This window comes from Vigna radiata, chromosome 10 (assembly GCF_000741045.1).
Source record: "Vigna radiata var. radiata cultivar VC1973A chromosome 10, Vradiata_ver6, whole genome shotgun sequence".
Classification (NCBI taxonomy): Eukaryota; Viridiplantae; Streptophyta; class Magnoliopsida; order Fabales; family Fabaceae; genus Vigna; species Vigna radiata.
This window is the reverse complement of record NC_028360.1, coordinates 16657626-16675179: the sequence shown is the minus strand read 5'-3', so window position 1 is coordinate 16675179 and position 17554 is coordinate 16657626. Positions and strand designations below refer to the sequence as shown.

The 17554-nt window shown below is 32.4% G+C and overlaps 2 protein-coding genes across 8 annotated transcripts; both read left to right on the top strand.

The window, feature by feature from the left end:
• Positions 1-1321: 1321 nt before the first annotated feature.
• On the top strand, positions 1322-6091 carry LOC106774382 (la-related protein 6A). The gene is made up of 11 exons (XM_014661363.2): positions 1322-1738; positions 1978-2059; positions 3114-3208; positions 3302-3373; positions 3448-3527; positions 3609-3693; positions 4546-4593; positions 4679-4744; positions 4827-4964; positions 5421-5514; positions 5600-6091. Exons 1-11 carry the CDS (start codon positions 1439-1441, stop codon positions 5725-5727), a joined length of 1188 nt encoding a protein of 395 aa, XP_014516849.1. The 5' UTR covers positions 1322-1438; the 3' UTR covers positions 5728-6091.
• Positions 6092-7756: 1665 nt separating this feature from the next.
• Positions 7757-15747, top strand: LOC106775149 (phospho-N-acetylmuramoyl-pentapeptide-transferase homolog). Of its 7 annotated transcripts, none has more exons than XM_014662218.2 (8): positions 7757-8149; positions 8243-8317; positions 9206-9423; positions 10046-10493; positions 10825-10889; positions 12044-12231; positions 13981-14189; positions 15456-15747. In XM_014662218.2, the coding sequence occupies exons 1-8, from the start codon at positions 8009-8011 to the stop codon at positions 15639-15641; spliced, it is 1530 nt and encodes a 509-aa protein (XP_014517704.1). In that variant the 5' UTR covers positions 7757-8008; the 3' UTR covers positions 15642-15747. The 7 variants fall into 7 exon arrangements, with proteins under 7 accessions (XP_014517704.1, XP_022642433.1, XP_014517703.1 ...); XM_022786712.1 differs by having other exon boundaries at positions 8222-8317; positions 12044-12174; XM_014662217.2 differs by having other exon boundaries at positions 8222-8317; positions 15459-15747.
• The last annotated feature ends 1807 nt before the right edge of the window (positions 15748-17554 follow it).

Here is a 17554-nt window from a genome sequence, read left to right as displayed (position 1 = left end):
TTCTCTTAGTTTTTGTTAGTTTTTATGATCAATCTGTCAAAAGCATAACTGATAATACAAAAAGCAGTGTGATGAAAGTGGACATTAGCAACCACAATGAAAACATTGACACATCCATCAAACCAATTGTATCTATAGCTAACTGCGTTTGAATTTCCTATAACCAAAATATATCAAAACACATTTATATATTAAATCATTTTCGTTCAATATTCATAATTTATCTATTAAAACAACTTTTCTTCTCTATACTTTCATTTTCATCAATATTATTATTTAATTCACGGAACTCATACTTTAAATGGAAATACAAATAATTGCTTCAACATTTTTATCATGGTATTAATTTACATAATAATTATTAAGAAAATACTATAAAACATGTGTCTATCATGTTTTTCATGTTGAGTGATGAAAAAAAAATATTATTATTTTTATATTTATTAACTTTGATAATAATGTTTTAAAAGTATAATAATTTAATTTTTGCTTCATCCAATAAAACTCAATACCCTAGTACATGCTCATTAAGCCTTCTTGGTGAAATGAAAAATACATAATTTTTTCCTTTAAAAGCCAATTATTAATTTTCTTTGGGAACATCTATACCCACTAGCAAAGTCACAGATGTTTTATATTTCCTTAAATAAAATCAAACACACACACACATACGTAAAATAAAAATAGTTTCCAATAAAATCCAATTGAAACAATAACAGAAAATTAAGATGATGCCTCTCGTATATGGGAAAAATATTTATATTCAGCAAAAAAAATTAAAAATATTGTCTAATTTTTATTATACAATAATAGAAACACATGTACTTATGTGTTTCTCTTTTCGTTTTTTATTATAAAAAATCAGCCACTATAATAAAATTAATTAATACATTTTATTGAAACTGGAAAAAAAATACGGAAATAAAAATAGTCATAAAAGTAATATAGTTTTATAATTTTTATATAATTATAATTATATAATAAGAGTATTTGAAAATTTTCCATTAAGCTAAAAAGCGAAAAAAAATATATATGTATACAAAATATTTGTAAAATACTTTCATTTTTAATAATTGTTATAATTGTATATTAAAAGTATTTTTTAAGCTTCATAAATAACTGTTTTGTATAGAAAAATTGTAAACTTGGTTGATCAATTCAAGAATATGAAATTAAAAAAGTAAAACAAAAAGTATATTATAGATGATTAGATACATATAATCATAGGAAACAAAATTACAAAAAAATGAAAAATAAAATGGTTAATCTTTCGTAAAAGAAAAATAAAGCCATGATTTGAACAAGGGGATAGTGGTGACCAAAGCGAAATGTCAAACAAGTATCGCTGCCTATATAAGGGATCTGATCTGAGAAATCGAAACACTGTCGAGACAGAAAAGACCGGAATATAAGGCGGGGAGAGTTTCTTCTCTCCTCAATGGAAGGCGGCGAACAGGTTCCCCCTTCGGCCACCGCCGCCATTACAACGGCCGTTAATGTCACCGCCTCGCCTCCTCCGCTCGTGGATCCCTCTGTTGGTCCCGATCTCACCGTTGCGGAAACTGAAAATCACGCGGTGCTTTCAGACGAAGAGCACGGTCACGAGCTGGACCTTGACCATGACCTTGACCACGAGCGCGATTGCGAGCATGACCATGACGAACACATCGGGGACCGCGATCACGCCGCTGTGCCCGCTGTCTCGTCGGAGGATCTCAAACTCAAGATCATTAAGCAGGTAACTCCTCTTCTGTTTTTTTCTGCTCTCGAACGATAAACAGCTTTGTTTATGGCGTTCTCTGATACTGACTTATTGTTCAAGAGCGAGAGTTAGTGTTGTATCGCGTGAGGAGAATATAATAATTTGACGTGTTTACTTGAAAACCTTGAAATCTCGTTTTTTCGTGTTTACTAGGTTTTGTTGCTTCGGTATCTTATTTGTTTCGGTTCAGTGACTTGTTGTTGTTTATTTTGCAGGTGGAGTACTATTTCAGCGATGAAAACCTGCCTAATGACAAGTATATGTTGGGCTTTGCCAAGAAGAACAAGGAAGGGTTTGGTAAGGGAAACCTCTATAAGTTGGACCAATTTGATTTTAATTGTTGCAGTTTTCACAATTTGATCTTCAAATGATTTACGGCCTTATCGATTCTCAAGTTGTGTGTATTCCCTTAATGTAACTATTTTCAAGTTTTTTTGAAGTTTGAATATTGAAATAGTTTCCTGCTAAGTTGAATATGTTAGTTTGAAGTGTGGAATTATCTGGGTTATAATATATATATATATATATATATATATATATATATATATATATATATATATATATATATATATATATCTTGTGGGAGATAACAAGGGAAGTTAAGTATTCAATTTTATTGTTTCTAAAGTGTTCTGGCTTTCGAATTTGCTTATATAAATGAAGTTATTAAGGATTAATAAGTTGAATAGGCAGTGTGACGATTTTGTTGACCTTTATATTTAGTGACTCGTTATTAAGTACTATTTTCATGAACTAGTTTTTCAGTTGTACTACTTGACAAATAGGATGTTGATATTTACTCTTTTCTAGAGATGGTAGAGGGATAAAGATGTATTTGGCAATGAACATAAGACATATTTTCTCTTTTCCATAGATGATCACAAGTTAAATGGGCTTATTTCCATTTTTTTTGGTTTTTCAAACATTTTTTTAAAAGACGATGATCAGTGGTGTAGACGGAAAGGTGTAGCAATTGTAGCAACCCAACTTCAGCATATGCACACTAAACCGAACATGGAATAATCAATAATGATGCCCTAGTAATAAACTGATATTGATAGTGTATTTCATTATATGTAAATGTTGCTGAAATCCTTGCAGAACGGGAGTAGCTGTTTTTCGTGTATTAATCTGAAAAGCGTTATCCAAGTTATGCACACATACAGGCAGTTTTGCATGCATTAAATTTTGTAAATGGTTATCTATTCTGATAACAAATGAAGCGTTTATTGATTTTTGTATTAATTTAACTAATCCTAGTGCTATAAATAGTAATCATTATTATTTGTCCATTGCCTACAAACTTTTGTTTGTATATGCTATAATCTAATCCTACTTTATGTTCATGCAGTTCCCATATCCGTAATTGCTTCTTTCAGAAAAATGAAGAAGCTCACCCGAGACCATACATTTATTGTTGCTGCTCTGAAGGAGTCTTCACTGCTTGTATGATGCTTCCTTCCTTGGTTTTTCAACTTGAACTGCATTGCAATCTATACTTAAAGTCCTAAGGAAATAAAATTCTTATGGGGATTGCAGGTTGTTAGCAGTGATGGGAAAAGGGTCAAGCGGCTTCATCCACTTCGTTTCAATGAGGCTAGAGATCATAAGGTATTTACTTCAAGGAGACTGCTACTATTATTTGGTTTGTACTTTGTTATCTGCATCTCATTCTTGGACTCTAGTTATTTACTGTTTTAGTAGAGAATTTGCCAGAGGATCATTCAAAGAAGAACATTCAACGAATATTCCATGAAGCTGGAAAGTATGGTTTCTTCCTTAAGTTATGTCTGTGTATCTATTTTTTCCAATATGCAATAACGTTAACATTTCTTTGAATGTGCAGTATAAAGAGGATAACAATTAATGACCCATATTCTACTTCAGAGTCCACAAAACATATAAAGCAAGAAATGTTAATCAGTAATAAGGTATGAAACTATCTAATGTTAACAGTTGACCCTAAATTTGTACTGCTCTCACATTTTTCATTGCATTATTCCTTTTACCAAAATTTCCATTTCGAAGATTTTGTCTGTCTTGTTAATGAATTACAACATTGCTGCATTTCCTTTTAGAAGTTCTTTTGTGGTTTAGTGTTTTTTGTCTCTAAAAGTTCAGCCAGGGTTACCATGTGAAAAAAATGTATTATTGAATGGTGTGTGTCTGGACCCAACTCCACCTTGGAATAGAAAAAGAAATCTATTCTCCTTGTTGGTCACGGTGAACATAATTAATTCAGTCGCTGTACTAGTCACTAATGTCAATCTTCACAGTCACTTTGGTGATTGTTTTGAAAATTCCTGTGGCCATGATTCGTATTTCTTAAAAAGCATGAATTTACATATATCTTTTTCAGCCCTTAAAGTAAGTAAATGTGTGCACCTTGTTAGCAGTTCTTCTCCAAAATAGCCAAGGTCATAGCTTATTAATTTGTTTACTTTTCCCTGTTAAGTTGGATATCAGTTTTGGTCCTTTTTTGGATTTGACAAAAATAAAATCTTGCTGGAGCGTGATCTATTCTCAGAATGTCATTCATCATCCACCATAAGTTGGCTGTATAAAATTAATCTTGTTATTCACATCGTCAACCCTGCTGACACTTAGGCAGGGACTAAGCAGACTATTGAAACTTTCAATTTGTGCTTTCCATTTTGTATTCTTTCTTGAACAACCCATTAGAATATATCAACATTAGAGTAATAACTCGTAGGTTCTATATTCTTTGCCATTTGTTTCCTTATTTCACTTTATACTCACAATAAGTCACTTTCTTATTGTAGTTGCATGCTCTTGTGGAATTTGAGACTATTGAAGCTGCTGAAAGAGCTGTGAGTTGCAGTCTATGTATATTATGATTGAGACTATAATTGCCTGGATGATTAACTAGTCTTTGCTACTCCAATCCTGTGTCAGGTGGCTATGTTAAATAATGAAGAAGACTGGAGAAATGGGATGCATGTTAAACTTCTCAAGCGAATGGTTAGCTGCAGTTTTCCCCCCCATTTTGATTAATTGACTGTAAAAGGTTTTTGCTGACAATTTTTTATTTATTTTTATTTAGGGGAAGTTTGGACAGAAAAAACAAGCTTGGAAAGGACCTAATTCTGAGAAAAATAGCTCAAGCCATGCATCTGAACAAATAGGAGATGAGGAAAATCATGGCTCAAGTGAGCATCATGAAGATACACGCGAGGAAGAGGTATGTGTTGCATTTGTTTTTCACTATCAGCAGTCTCCTGTAATTATCTGTTAGTAATCTTTTGAAACCATATTAGTGTTGGTTCCTCGTCTTTCCAGGATAAAATCATATTTGTTATTTTATATATATATATATATATATATATATATATATATATATATATTATTTTTATTTTTATTTTTTTGTGTGGAAATGATAGGTTTGTTTGGCTTGAGAAATAATTTTTTATATCTTGTTTCTATTTTCAAATATAAGAAGCATACTGGAACTGCTTGAATCCCATCCATTCTATTTTCAAAATGATATTTTGAAATATTTTAATTTTACTGGTTGGATTTGCAACTTTACATTCTTTACTATAGAAGATCCTATATCCATTGGCTGCTATTAGTCTCACGATCTCAGAACCCTTTATTGTTGTTAATACATGGTTCTGTTGCTTTCCTTTCATCTCAGGATGGGGAGCATCACTCGAAGGATAAAGGTGGGCAGAGGTATAAAAATCAAGGAAGATCAAGAAAACATAAATATCGTGCTGGAAATGGAATGGGTACCCTTTTATTTTAACAGTTCATTTTATATTATTATTATCATTTGAATCCTTGTGGTATTCATAACCTGTTTCATTGTTCTAGGTCATGGAAGTACACCATCAACTCACGCTGCGGAAGCATCCAAGCCACCTCCTGGACCAAGAATGCCAGATGGAACAAGGGGCTTCGCAATCGGACGAGGTCGGCCTTCTGTCCCTGCTTCTAATTAGCAGCAAGATTTGACGCCACACATGATTGATTGTATTTAGCAGTATTTATGTGTTACGGTGTTTTAGCCATGGTACTACTTTTGACTTGGGTCCCTATGCTCGAGTCGAAGTGGGTTTGTTGAACTCTTGAATTTTGTATCTCAATCTTTGGAGCGAGTGGTGAAGTACATACCCATTTTAAGATTATTAGGCTGGGCAAGGTAGAAGTGTTTATATCGTGGTAATCCTCACCTTACGAGGAATCTGTGTAGCTATCATACGGTGTTGAAAGAAAGCCATGTGTTTACTGACTGAAATTTTCTTGTTTGGACATTATAATTGGTCATTGCCAGTTGTTGAAACAGTGGGACTAACTTCAAAATTACATTATTTTTGTTGGTTAATCGTCTTCACATTTATTTTTCCAATATAACAATAAGAACAATTAATTTCTGAAATAAAAACTGAATGGGAGAGTGCAGTTACACTACATTATATAATAATGATCTTATAAATATATCAACTTCAAATTTAAACTCAATGCTTTTCCGAAAATCCGGTCTCTAGGTTATATTTGCAGCATCAAAATCCTAATAATGAGGTGTCAATTTTCCATATTTGGAAAATTTGAACATGCTGTAGCAGTTTTGTCGTTCTTATTCTCCCTAGCAGTGTGCTTGGATAAATAGCCAGCCATATTATAGAAGAAAAGGTATTGCATTATTTCCGTTTGGAAGTGGCAGGGGTGAGAAGAGTAGAGTAAGGGAAGACTTGTTCAAGGTGAAGAAAAGAAAATAAATTGAGGAGAGTATGAGTTTTTTTTATTTCTCAACCCTTCGAGGGACATTATATTAACGTATATAATTGATTGTTGGTGGTGTGTTTAACAATTAAAATTAATTCTATAAAAATATTTTTAACCGTATGTACTTCGACTCTATTTCATAGCTTTTAGCCACAAACAGTATGAGCAAACTAACGGATTGAAAGCAAACCCACACGGATGAACCAATAATTTATAAGAAAATTGGAAAGATATTTTCTGTGACGGGACATGTGTTAGGCAGGTATATCGATCAAAGACGTTCAATTCCAACTTAAATCACCTTCAAAACCTATCTCCAGCCAAAGACAGAGACCGTGTACTTTGACTTACTACTCTTTTGAGGTTTTCATCCTAACCACGTTTTGTGTGCACGGGTGAAATCTCAAGGTATGTTTGATTTAACTTTTGTTCGAACGAGAGAAAAATGTAAGGAAACAAGAAAAACATAATAATAAGAATACGTAAAAATTGAAACGAAATTCTAATTTATTTAGTTGAAGGCAAAAAGTAAATGAAAATTTATTTTATTTGAAAATAGAAAAAATAAATATTTTTATATTGGTCCGACCTCTTTTTTTGAAAGTTATAAAGTTTTTATTTTTTTTTTTTTATTTTTTTTTTTTTTCATTTTACTATCTAACTTAACACTAAAAGAAAAATCTAATTTCCTTATCTCCGTTTTTCCTTCTTTACTAGTTTGTTTGGAAAAAACAAATGTGAAAAATATTTAAAAATGAAACAATGACATCCTTGTGAAATAAAAACTCACACTAAATAACAAAATGAAAAATATTTTGCCACACTCCATTTTTCTCTTACTTTCATTTTGTAACCCATTATAATAATATAATTATGTGTTTAAAATTTTATATTAAGAAATAACTTTTTAATTGTGTAATTTAAAAATAACTATTTAATTCATTTACTTAAAAGTAACTATTAAAAATATTTTTGAATTTATATTGTTTTAATGTAACATAAATGACATAAATCGAAAGGCACATCTTTCCGTTTAATAAGTTTAAATATTACTAGAAGGGAAGAGTGATAGAATTAAAATAAAAGAGATTAATGAGATTAAGCTTAATTATCTTACCAATACTGTTGTAACAAAGTGAACTTGTCATATTAAAAATAGTATTAAATAATGATAATAAATAATAATTTTTCTCTTTAATATAACAATTTTTTTATAAGACTACCTCTCCCTCTTTCTATATTCTCTCCCAAATGCTTACTTCGTTTTCATGTACAGTGAACAAAACAGAAGTGACCCTATCAAACGGTTTCGGCGACGCGATGATTTCTAAGTACCGCCATTTGACACTTTCCCTCCCTGCTTATATAAAATGCTTCTTTCCCATCCCTAACATGGAATATGCTTGCGTCCATTCCATTTCACTCCACATTTTCTTTCGATGAACATTTCCTTCAGATCTGCTTCCTCTTCAACGTGCTCTCTCTCGCATCGCATCCATGCCTTCTCACTCTCGAATTTTCAACCACCTACATCTCTCTCTTCCTCTCCATCTCTCTCGCAACAAACACCAATCTCTCCCTCCAACCACTTCCTTTGCATGTTCTTCCCGCTCCCTTTTCGGTTCCGCCACTCTCCAGGTACCTTTCTCTCTATTTCTGCGTTTTCGAAATTCGATTGTCTTAATAGTTTGATTTAATTAATTTCTTTAGCGTTCAATTCCTTCTATGCAGTTACATCCCTTGATCATTCAGCAGTATGAATGCGGCGCTTTGCGTAATGTCGTTCCTACGAGAGCCTTAGACGATGTTCGTTTTCGCTTCTCCGAAAATCAATTTTATTTTATTCTTGTAGTTTTACTGTGGTTTTACTCTTACAACACTTAAAAAATAGTATTCTCAGACTTGATAATATGCTCAGCTGAGGTGCGTGCCTTTCAGAAAGTCTTATACCGTGGTCTGTCATCTTTAGTTTGAGAGATGAGATGATCACTTCTTTCATTTTCAGTTTTGTTTTTATTTTTCTGTTGTTTTACCGTTGCTTTACTCTTACCATTCGTAATTTTGTTATCAGTCAAGGCGCTTGTTCTTCTGAAAGTCTGAAACCGTAGTTTCTTAGTCTCTAATTTTGAGTTTGAGAGATTACTACTTCCGATCATTTTCAATTTTGTTTTCTTTTTCTATACTTTTACCATTGCGCTACTCTTACGATTCTTAATAATATACTCAGCGGAGGTGCTTGATGTTCTGACAGTTTGAAACCATTGTCTCTTAGTCTGTAATTTAGAGTGAGAGATAATAGCTTGATAATCTGATGAAACATTTGCACGGGTAATAATTGCTAACTTTGTCGATGTTGAGAAGATGGTGCTTTTGATGCTTAACGCACGTCATTATCAAGCTAATCTTGAAGGTTAAATTCTAATTCTGATAGTACCAAAAGACTATAAGCACCTAAAGAATTGAGCCTGAATTTTGTCTTTCGACAAACAAGTGCTCTTGATTCTTTCACTAGTGATTGCTGTGAAACTAATGTGATATAATGTGCGTATTTTCTTATATGCATACAGTTACAAGGGTTTATATCTGGAATTTAACTTAGCGAGCCCCCTTTGAGGCTCTAGCAGGTCAATTTTTTTGCCAATTATTGTGATTATTAGGCTGATTCAGTCTCATGACATCTATTATCTTTTGCAGGACTCGTTTGACATACCAATGTTTGATGATTGGAATGCTGCTGATGAAAGTTCTGCGTATGTGTTCTCCTCCAGTGATGGGGAAGATTATGATGGTGAAGTTTTTCTCACTCCTGTGAATGACCTTGATTTGCCTTCTGTTTCTGCATCAAATGATGATGCTGTAACAGTGGCTGCTCACAGGTTTGCAACCCTTGGGAGGGGACAGAAGAAGCCTAGGTATGTAGAAACTTATTTAATTGATTTATTTGGGTATCCTTACTTGTCAATCTGAATATTTCATATATTGAAAATATATTTCTATAGCATGACATGGTTTCTAGAAATTAGGCATGAATTGTAGCTGTTGAAGCGGTGTCCAGATGTCCAACTCATGTTGGATATTGAGTCATTGACATTCATACTAGACATGTCAGACAATATAATAATAGTGTCAGGATTTTTTTCCTTTTTGGATTTTGACATGTTGAGGACACAGCTTGGGTATGGCTCCAACACCTATCCAACACTTCCATTCGTAGGGACATGAAAGGGAGCACCACTGTCGACGAAATTTTCAATTTTTAAAAAATAGATTAAGGCAGACAGAGAAAACTCAAGGTTTCGGTAGCATGTTGTGTAGGTTGAAGACGAATGGTTTGAAGGTGAAAGATATTGTTCAATAGTGTAGTGATGTCTCTTTGTGTTTTTTAGACTCATTATCATAAGAAATGCATTTGAGTATAGTTGGCAACTTAATGCTTGATAGCCTTTCCTGTTATCTATTGCTTAAATCTTTACAATTATCTTTCCATTTGTGTGGTGCTATGGTAACCCAGTTCAGGTTTTAATGTGTTTGCAGGACCAAACTAGGAATTTTCATCACTATGGGGCTTATAATTGTCTTGACATTACTGCTGTTGTATGTGGATTGGTGTGCGTGGAGAATTGTTAGGCTTCCCTTATCACCTTTTTACTTAACCCGTCCATTTCTCATATCAGCCTTTTTGGTTTCTTTTGCTGGCTATGTGGGCATCCCAATTTTTCGTCTTTTTAAATTTATCCATGTAATCAAGCAACAAGGACCTGCTAGCCATCGAACGAAAAGGCTTACACCAACACTGGGTGGTTTGCTTTTTGTACCTATTGGTATAATTGTAGCTCATGTCTATGCTAGTTCCTCGTCAACAGAAGTTTCTGGGGCAGCTGGCGCAACTATTGCATTTGCTGCAGTCGGTTTACTTAGTGATATATTAAGCCTCACCAATCATCGGAGAGTTTTGCCTGTATTGACAGAAGTTCTTTTGCAGGTGATTGACTGGTTTATATTTGTATTAGAAACATTGCTTTGGAGCCCCCCCTCCCCCACGAAACAAAACCCAATTGGTCGTTTAATGGTGTTTTTCTCATCATTTAGTGCTCACAGATCAATTTAAGCAATCAAATTCCTCAGTAGTACATATATGCCTCAGTTTTGTTCTTTTGCAATCAAAATCTGTATTATGACTAGTCACCAGATTTTGCAAAAATGATGTTAGGGAATAAATTGAAAATGAGAGAATAGAACTAAAATAGGGTTTTTGTTCAAACATATTACAACTAAGCTATTTCTTATTAAATCTGCATTTCTATGCCACACAGGTAGCCGTTGGGACGTGGTTTTCATTTTGGTTGGACATCACCAGTATATCTTCACCCTATGGCATGTATACTTTCTTGTAACTATTCTGATCAGCATTTTTCTGATGGTAACTCACATATCTGTTCTCATATAATGCATTTCACAAACAGTTAAAAACATGATTTCTTGCCCCGTTTGTCCTTGTGTTAAAAAGTAATTAAAAATGTGAAGATTTTCTTTTTTGTTACAGTAAAAGTACATAAACAAAATTTAATATTATCTGAAATGTTTAAGTTGAAATCAAATGTGACAATCTTACTGCGACAAAATTACACAAAAAGGAAACATAATGTAACCGAAGTTTAATTTTAGAAAAAAAAAATTAAATATCTGAAAATAAATAAATAAAAATGGACTTGTACTCATTAGATCAATTGGATTAAATAAAGTGAATTGTTCTATCAAAAAAATATACAATCTTTAAAAAGTAGGCACTAAAAAGTTTGATTAGAATTTAATTATTTTTAAAAAATATGTAAAATTGTAATTACATACAAATGTTATTTATATAATAAAACTTTAGTTATGTTGTTTGTTTATTATTTTACATTCACCAACTAATTTTATTAGTTAAATCAAATGAAATTGTTTATTTTGTTTAGTACTAATATACTTATTTATAATGTGTTTGTATTTTGAACTTTTTTCATGATACTGATTAAGAGATAATTTGCTTAGCAGAGATACCCAAAAGAGAGAATGGAACGTCTTTTATCATGTCGATGTTTCGTGAGATTTTTGTTTTCTATTTTTTGTTGGACTACGGGCAAGTCATTGGTTGTTTGGAAAATGCTACTTCTCATTAGAACTGGAACTAAAAAATTTGTAGAGGTAGCCCTCTTTAAAATTTTAAAAGAGGGAGAGGGATGAGAAAAATTGATTTTATGGCGGGGCAGATCTAAGGAACTGTGTACAAGATCTTTTTTGAATGCATGCCCATTTTTACACACAGGTTCATCCTTGCTTGACATTAACTACAAAAGGGTCTTAAAAACACTCATGGAAAACTAAAAATTTGAATTCTCGTGAGTCGTGATAATATGTGTACGTTGTATAAACTACAAATTGCTGATGACGATGTTCATCAGTGAGACTTTAAGTTTGTTTGTTTATCTGATTTATTGGCTGGTAACAAATTAGACAGTCTTCCTCCTTCTCATTTCCTTTACTTACATGCAGGAAGATGCTGGTTCCTCTGCCATTGGGCCTCGTGTACTTGGGAAGATGTTACCAACTCTTGACATCATTTAGTTTTGTTTCCATGGGACATGGTGTTAAACTAGCAGATGCTATTGACGGATTAGCTGGAGGTACTGCTGCACTGGCGTTTACTGGAATGTCAATAGCTGTTCTTCCAGTATGTTCTGGTTAGTAGCGTGTTTGTTAATCAATGTGGACTTTGAAAATATCTTTAAGCCAGATTTTCTTAAATCATTGCAGTTCTATAATCCATAAAAGGAGTTAAAAAAAGGACTGTATACATTACAGCAACAACAATAGCAAAGACCAATTTCAGTAGGTGAAGTAGGTTATGAGGATCATTTGATGCCCTTGGTTCAGTGACCGGGTCTTCAAGGATATTATTTACCATGAGATCTTTTCTAACAACTTTCGCCGATGTCTGTCTTGGTCTCCTTTTCCCCCTTTCACAATTCTTTCCAGTGACCTATATTCCCGTTCAAACTACTATAACCGTTATTATTATTTTTTCCTTAATCAGCAAGCACCAATATCAACATGTCTATAATCATTTTATATCTTGTCCTTTCTTTTCTAGTCAAATATTCATCTTTCCATTCTCATTTGCTTCTTCCACATTTTTCTCGTCTCTTTATAGTTCATTATCAGTGTTTTCAAAGCTTAATTGCTTTCCTTGATTCTTCAACTAAAACTATAACATATTTTTCCTGTGTCTTTGGTAAGCATATCAAAGCGTGTAGATTAAACTAGTAAGGACTCGAGGCTTAGGGTTGCAATCCTATACCTGATTCCATTTTGGAAAGTCATCCTTCGTCTTTCCGCCTACTGTTCTAATATTTGTATGCATGTCTTTTACCTGGAAGTTAGCATCGCGAACACCTTTCTCTTCCATAGCTTTTTGCAATACTTTCCTTAGCACTTGATTAAAACCCTTTTCCAGATCAACAAAAACTATATGTAAATCTCTTGTTTTGTTTTGGCATGTTTGAATCAACCCCTATGGACTCATGTTTAAATATATGAACTCTCAAATTTAGAAGGAATAATGTTTTTTTCATATATTAATAATGAGGCCACTGGACCTATAAGTACATGAGTCTGCTGGTTATTGTAGGAAGAGGGCTAATTGAATCATTCTAAGGAAGCAAATCCCAATAATTATAGATTGTTTCTACATACATAATCCTAGTATTAATTGCAACATAACTTTAATAAAAAAACAAAATTATAACAAGGATACATAGTGCATTTGAGATCTTAATTCATAGACCAGCATCCCCTACAGTTCTTTTGTAAACTGTGTGAATTTCATTCCCTAAAATAATACACTTTTATATTAAATGTTTAAGTAAAATTTGGTTAAAAAGTTGTTCACCATAAGATTGCCATTCTTTTGAAAACTTTAGAGGAGTCGTATCCTCATTTGACCTTATTTCGGCCGCAGTTACTCCAAACATCTTCACTTCTAATGACAATAATGTCCTTCATGGCCAATTCATGAGTTAAATTTTTTCTTCAATTTTAGTGCACCTTGATCACTATTAACTATCACGATCTATATCTTGTTCATTTTAGTTATTTTTAACATCATGGTACCCGTTCCGGCTTTCACTGATCAGAAGGGCAAATCTCTGTTCTCTTTAGGTGTCTTCAATTGTCAATTAAAGATACATTGATCTTCCTTCTGTTATTAATACTCATTATTTCCCGTACAAGTTCCTGCGACACTGGTCAGAAAGGAAAGTCTCAGTCAGTCAGTTCTCTTAAGACCTAGTGATGTAGGCGTAGCAACTTTGCTTTTTGTATGATGATACAAAAAATGGTCATTTTTACTATGTAGAATTAATATTTCCTTATAAAATAGACTTGCTTGATATATATCTTTTCTTTTTCTTTTTGTGAACATGCCAAACCAGATCTTGCTATATTTGGGGCTTCAATGGCTGGATCTTGTGTTGGATTTCTTCTACACAACAGATACAAAGCGTCTATATTTATGGGCCACACAGGATCTTTGGCACTTGGTGGTGGGTTAGCTGCCATGGCTTCATGTACTGGAATGTTCTTCCCGCTACTCATTTCTTCCGGAATTTTCGTTGTTGAGTCACTATCAGTTATCATCCAGGTCTGTCTCATGCTTGAAATGCTTCCTTACATTAGTGGTTAGTTTAAATTTTCTTCTTCTTTTTATGAGTAAAACACGCCCTGCTCAAAGCATTCCTGTTGTTTTCTTCCCAAAGAATTGTGCCCATCATTTCCGGTGCATGTGACGCCTACCATGCTAGGAGATTACCACAATTAAGATGGATGGCAGTGGGTATTTCAACATCCACAGTAAAGTGGATATGTTACCACATGGAGTTTAATTTTACTTATTGTCGTACGTCTCCAATTTACATGGGTTATTGGTAAAAAGCGCGTGAGAAGGAAGAAAACATATTTATTAACTTTAGGGTGCTGGGGGCCATTAGAAATTTCTAAATTTACTGTTTCGGTTATTTTCTATATCGTAGGTATAGAAGTTCGCATTTAAATTGTTTTTTCTGTAGAATTGCATATGATTTAAGTCAACTATTTTCTGTTAATAAAATGCCATTTAAAACTGTGGATTATCTTTTGACTGTACATATCATAGTTTAAAATTTGCTTATTTTTATTCCTTCTGGGCATGGTTTACAAGCTAGTGAGCTCAACTATTAATTATTACATTTTCTCCATACCATGTGGGAGGAAACTATTATTTTCACTTACTTTTTTTCTACATAACAGTTACGGGATATTTGATACGTAAAATGCCATGATACCTGCTAGCTTTACTTATGTAGTATCCTGTTTCGTTCTTTTCTATCTTTTACCGTCTGATTGCTATATTCCATTTTCTCATTCTAGTCTGCAGGACTGTTAAATCTTTACCTTTTTTAGTGTTTTTAATTTGCGATTATCTGAAAGGTTTTTACCTTGACATCATTTTCGCTTGAGATCTCTCTTTGCCAAGCACTTTTGGAATGTGTTCATTTTCTCGTAGGAAAACATTATTCAATTATTTTGGGTTGTTTCTGCGTATTAGAATCTCGATCATTCATTAGTTGGTTACCATCTTGTTGCTTATTCTAGCCATCTTTCCACACCAGCAAAGCCCGCCATAATAATTTGATATTTGGTTTGGCTGTTTCCTAAGGAATACACTTGGCGCACACCTTCCCACACCATATTAAGCTTGTTCGATTTCGCTGTTCCTGTTCCTTAAATGTATATCATATTTATTAATCTCAACCGCAATTTTATAATTAAATAGTTTATTTTGGATTAAGACATTTCTAGATGGTATCCTTCGTTATTTCACAAGTAAAAGTGCTTATTTTAATATCTCTTTTTTTTTTTTTTTTTATAGCAGTTATTATACTTGAAGATAACTAAGAGCTTCCGGGGAGCAGGTTGGCGCCTTTTGAGGATTCCTCCCTTTCATTACCGCCTCCAATTACGTGGGTTCAGAGAACCAAATATTGTATTAGGTGCTTATCTTATATCATCTATTTTGGCTTTGCTTGGCGGCTATGTAGGTCTAGTTTCAGCTTAACATTTTCATACGGATTGTTAAACAAATGAGACAGTTGAACAGTTTCGAGTTTAGATGTCTGACCTTACAAAATGGGGAAATATAAAAGTGATAGAGTTGCAATCCATACCTTTGGTTTCAGAGTCTTAAAAAAGTATTGTTGCTTGTTATACATACCAACAAATGCCAACTACTTCATTGCATAAACAATATTCCTATAATATTGACACTTATCCCCACTGTTACGGCATAACTCACATGTCATGTTAAATTCTCTTCTAACCATCCTAAGATATACATATATCCCATGCGGACCCTGTACATAGCTGCCATCCTTCAGTTTTCTCTTTCTCATCATCATGGAGTGTCTTTGTTTTTAGTCATCGAACCAGGCAATAAGAATATTCGCTAAATAGAAGAAACTTCCTGAACCATATTCAACTGATGTGAATGCATTCTCCTGCTATACTAGTCTTAACAACGAATAGGCTTTAAATTTCTGTCTTCAGATTTCCTGCTGCTAGCATGCTTTCTATGATTCTCTGTTCATTTTTTAACACGTTATCTGCAGTTAAATTTAGAAAAAAATATTTTATTTTTTTTCTTCTATCAGAAACAGACAAGGCATCCTTCACATGATCGGCAATCATTTTTCTGAGTAATCATATATGATGCCATTATTTTTAATCATTCCTGAACCAAATATTGTATTAGGTGCTTTTTTTTTTGTATCAAAACGTGTCAAATTTGATCTGTTTTCCTGAAGCAAAACTAACTATTATATGAAATTATATTGTTGTCACCTTACTCGTAGAAACAAATGAAAGATTACAAATATTAGTTCATTCATTATATTCTTATCTATATCATTACAATATTGTAAAATGAAATTATGGTAGTCCCACAATCGTATTACAAATAATTTAAATAACATAAACAATTTATTTTTATATATAAACATACATGAAAATATTTATGAGCATGAATTACTGCGTAAAATATGAAAATAAGGGTTTTCTTTTGTTTCTGCTATATAAATCAACATTGCCATAGACTCTCATGAAACCAACTTATGCAAACAGTAAACATCTCCTTTGAAATAAATGAACATCATTTTAGCGTATAACCATCCTTGAAAAACGTTTCCTAAATAAAAATAAAACAAATATAAGTTTAAAATAGGACATTTTCTAATTAAGAAATAATATTAATATAATATGTTAATTAAGAAATAAAATTAATTTTAATATTTAGATGAAATTATTTTATATATAAATTTTAAATTATTAATACAATATGTATATATAAGTTTTAATTAGATTTAATTGTTAATTTAGTTTTATTTTAAAGAAAAATAACATTATTTTATTTTAATAAAATATTTAATTAATTCAATTTTAAATATATAAACTAAATTGAATATGATAGTGATGTTTGACATGATGTGATACTAATATTTACATACAATATTTTCCTACATAAAATTAAATAGTCCAGAGCTCAAACAAAAGTTAAATTTAGTGCACCTTTTAATATACATAAGATAAATAGATGCGCAAAAAATCAATAATATTAAGGGTTAAATATGTTTTTAGTCCTTATATTTTGGGACGATTTTGGTTTTAGTCCTTCTTTAAAACTATAGTACAATTTAGTCCTTTAACTTTAGAAAACTCTGATTTTAGTCCTTTTTACCAAATTTTTTAAACTTTATTTACTGTTTCAAATGTGTTTCTCAGTTAACATTGAAGCAAAAATGTGTCAAACAGTATAAACAATCCAAATGCTATAATATGCTTGAAATAGTAAATAAAGTTTAAAAAATTTGGTAAAAAGGACTAAAATCAGAGTTTTCTAAAGTTAAAGGACTAAATTGTATTATAATTTAAAAGAAAAACTAAAACCAAAATCGCTCCAAAATATAGGAACTAAAA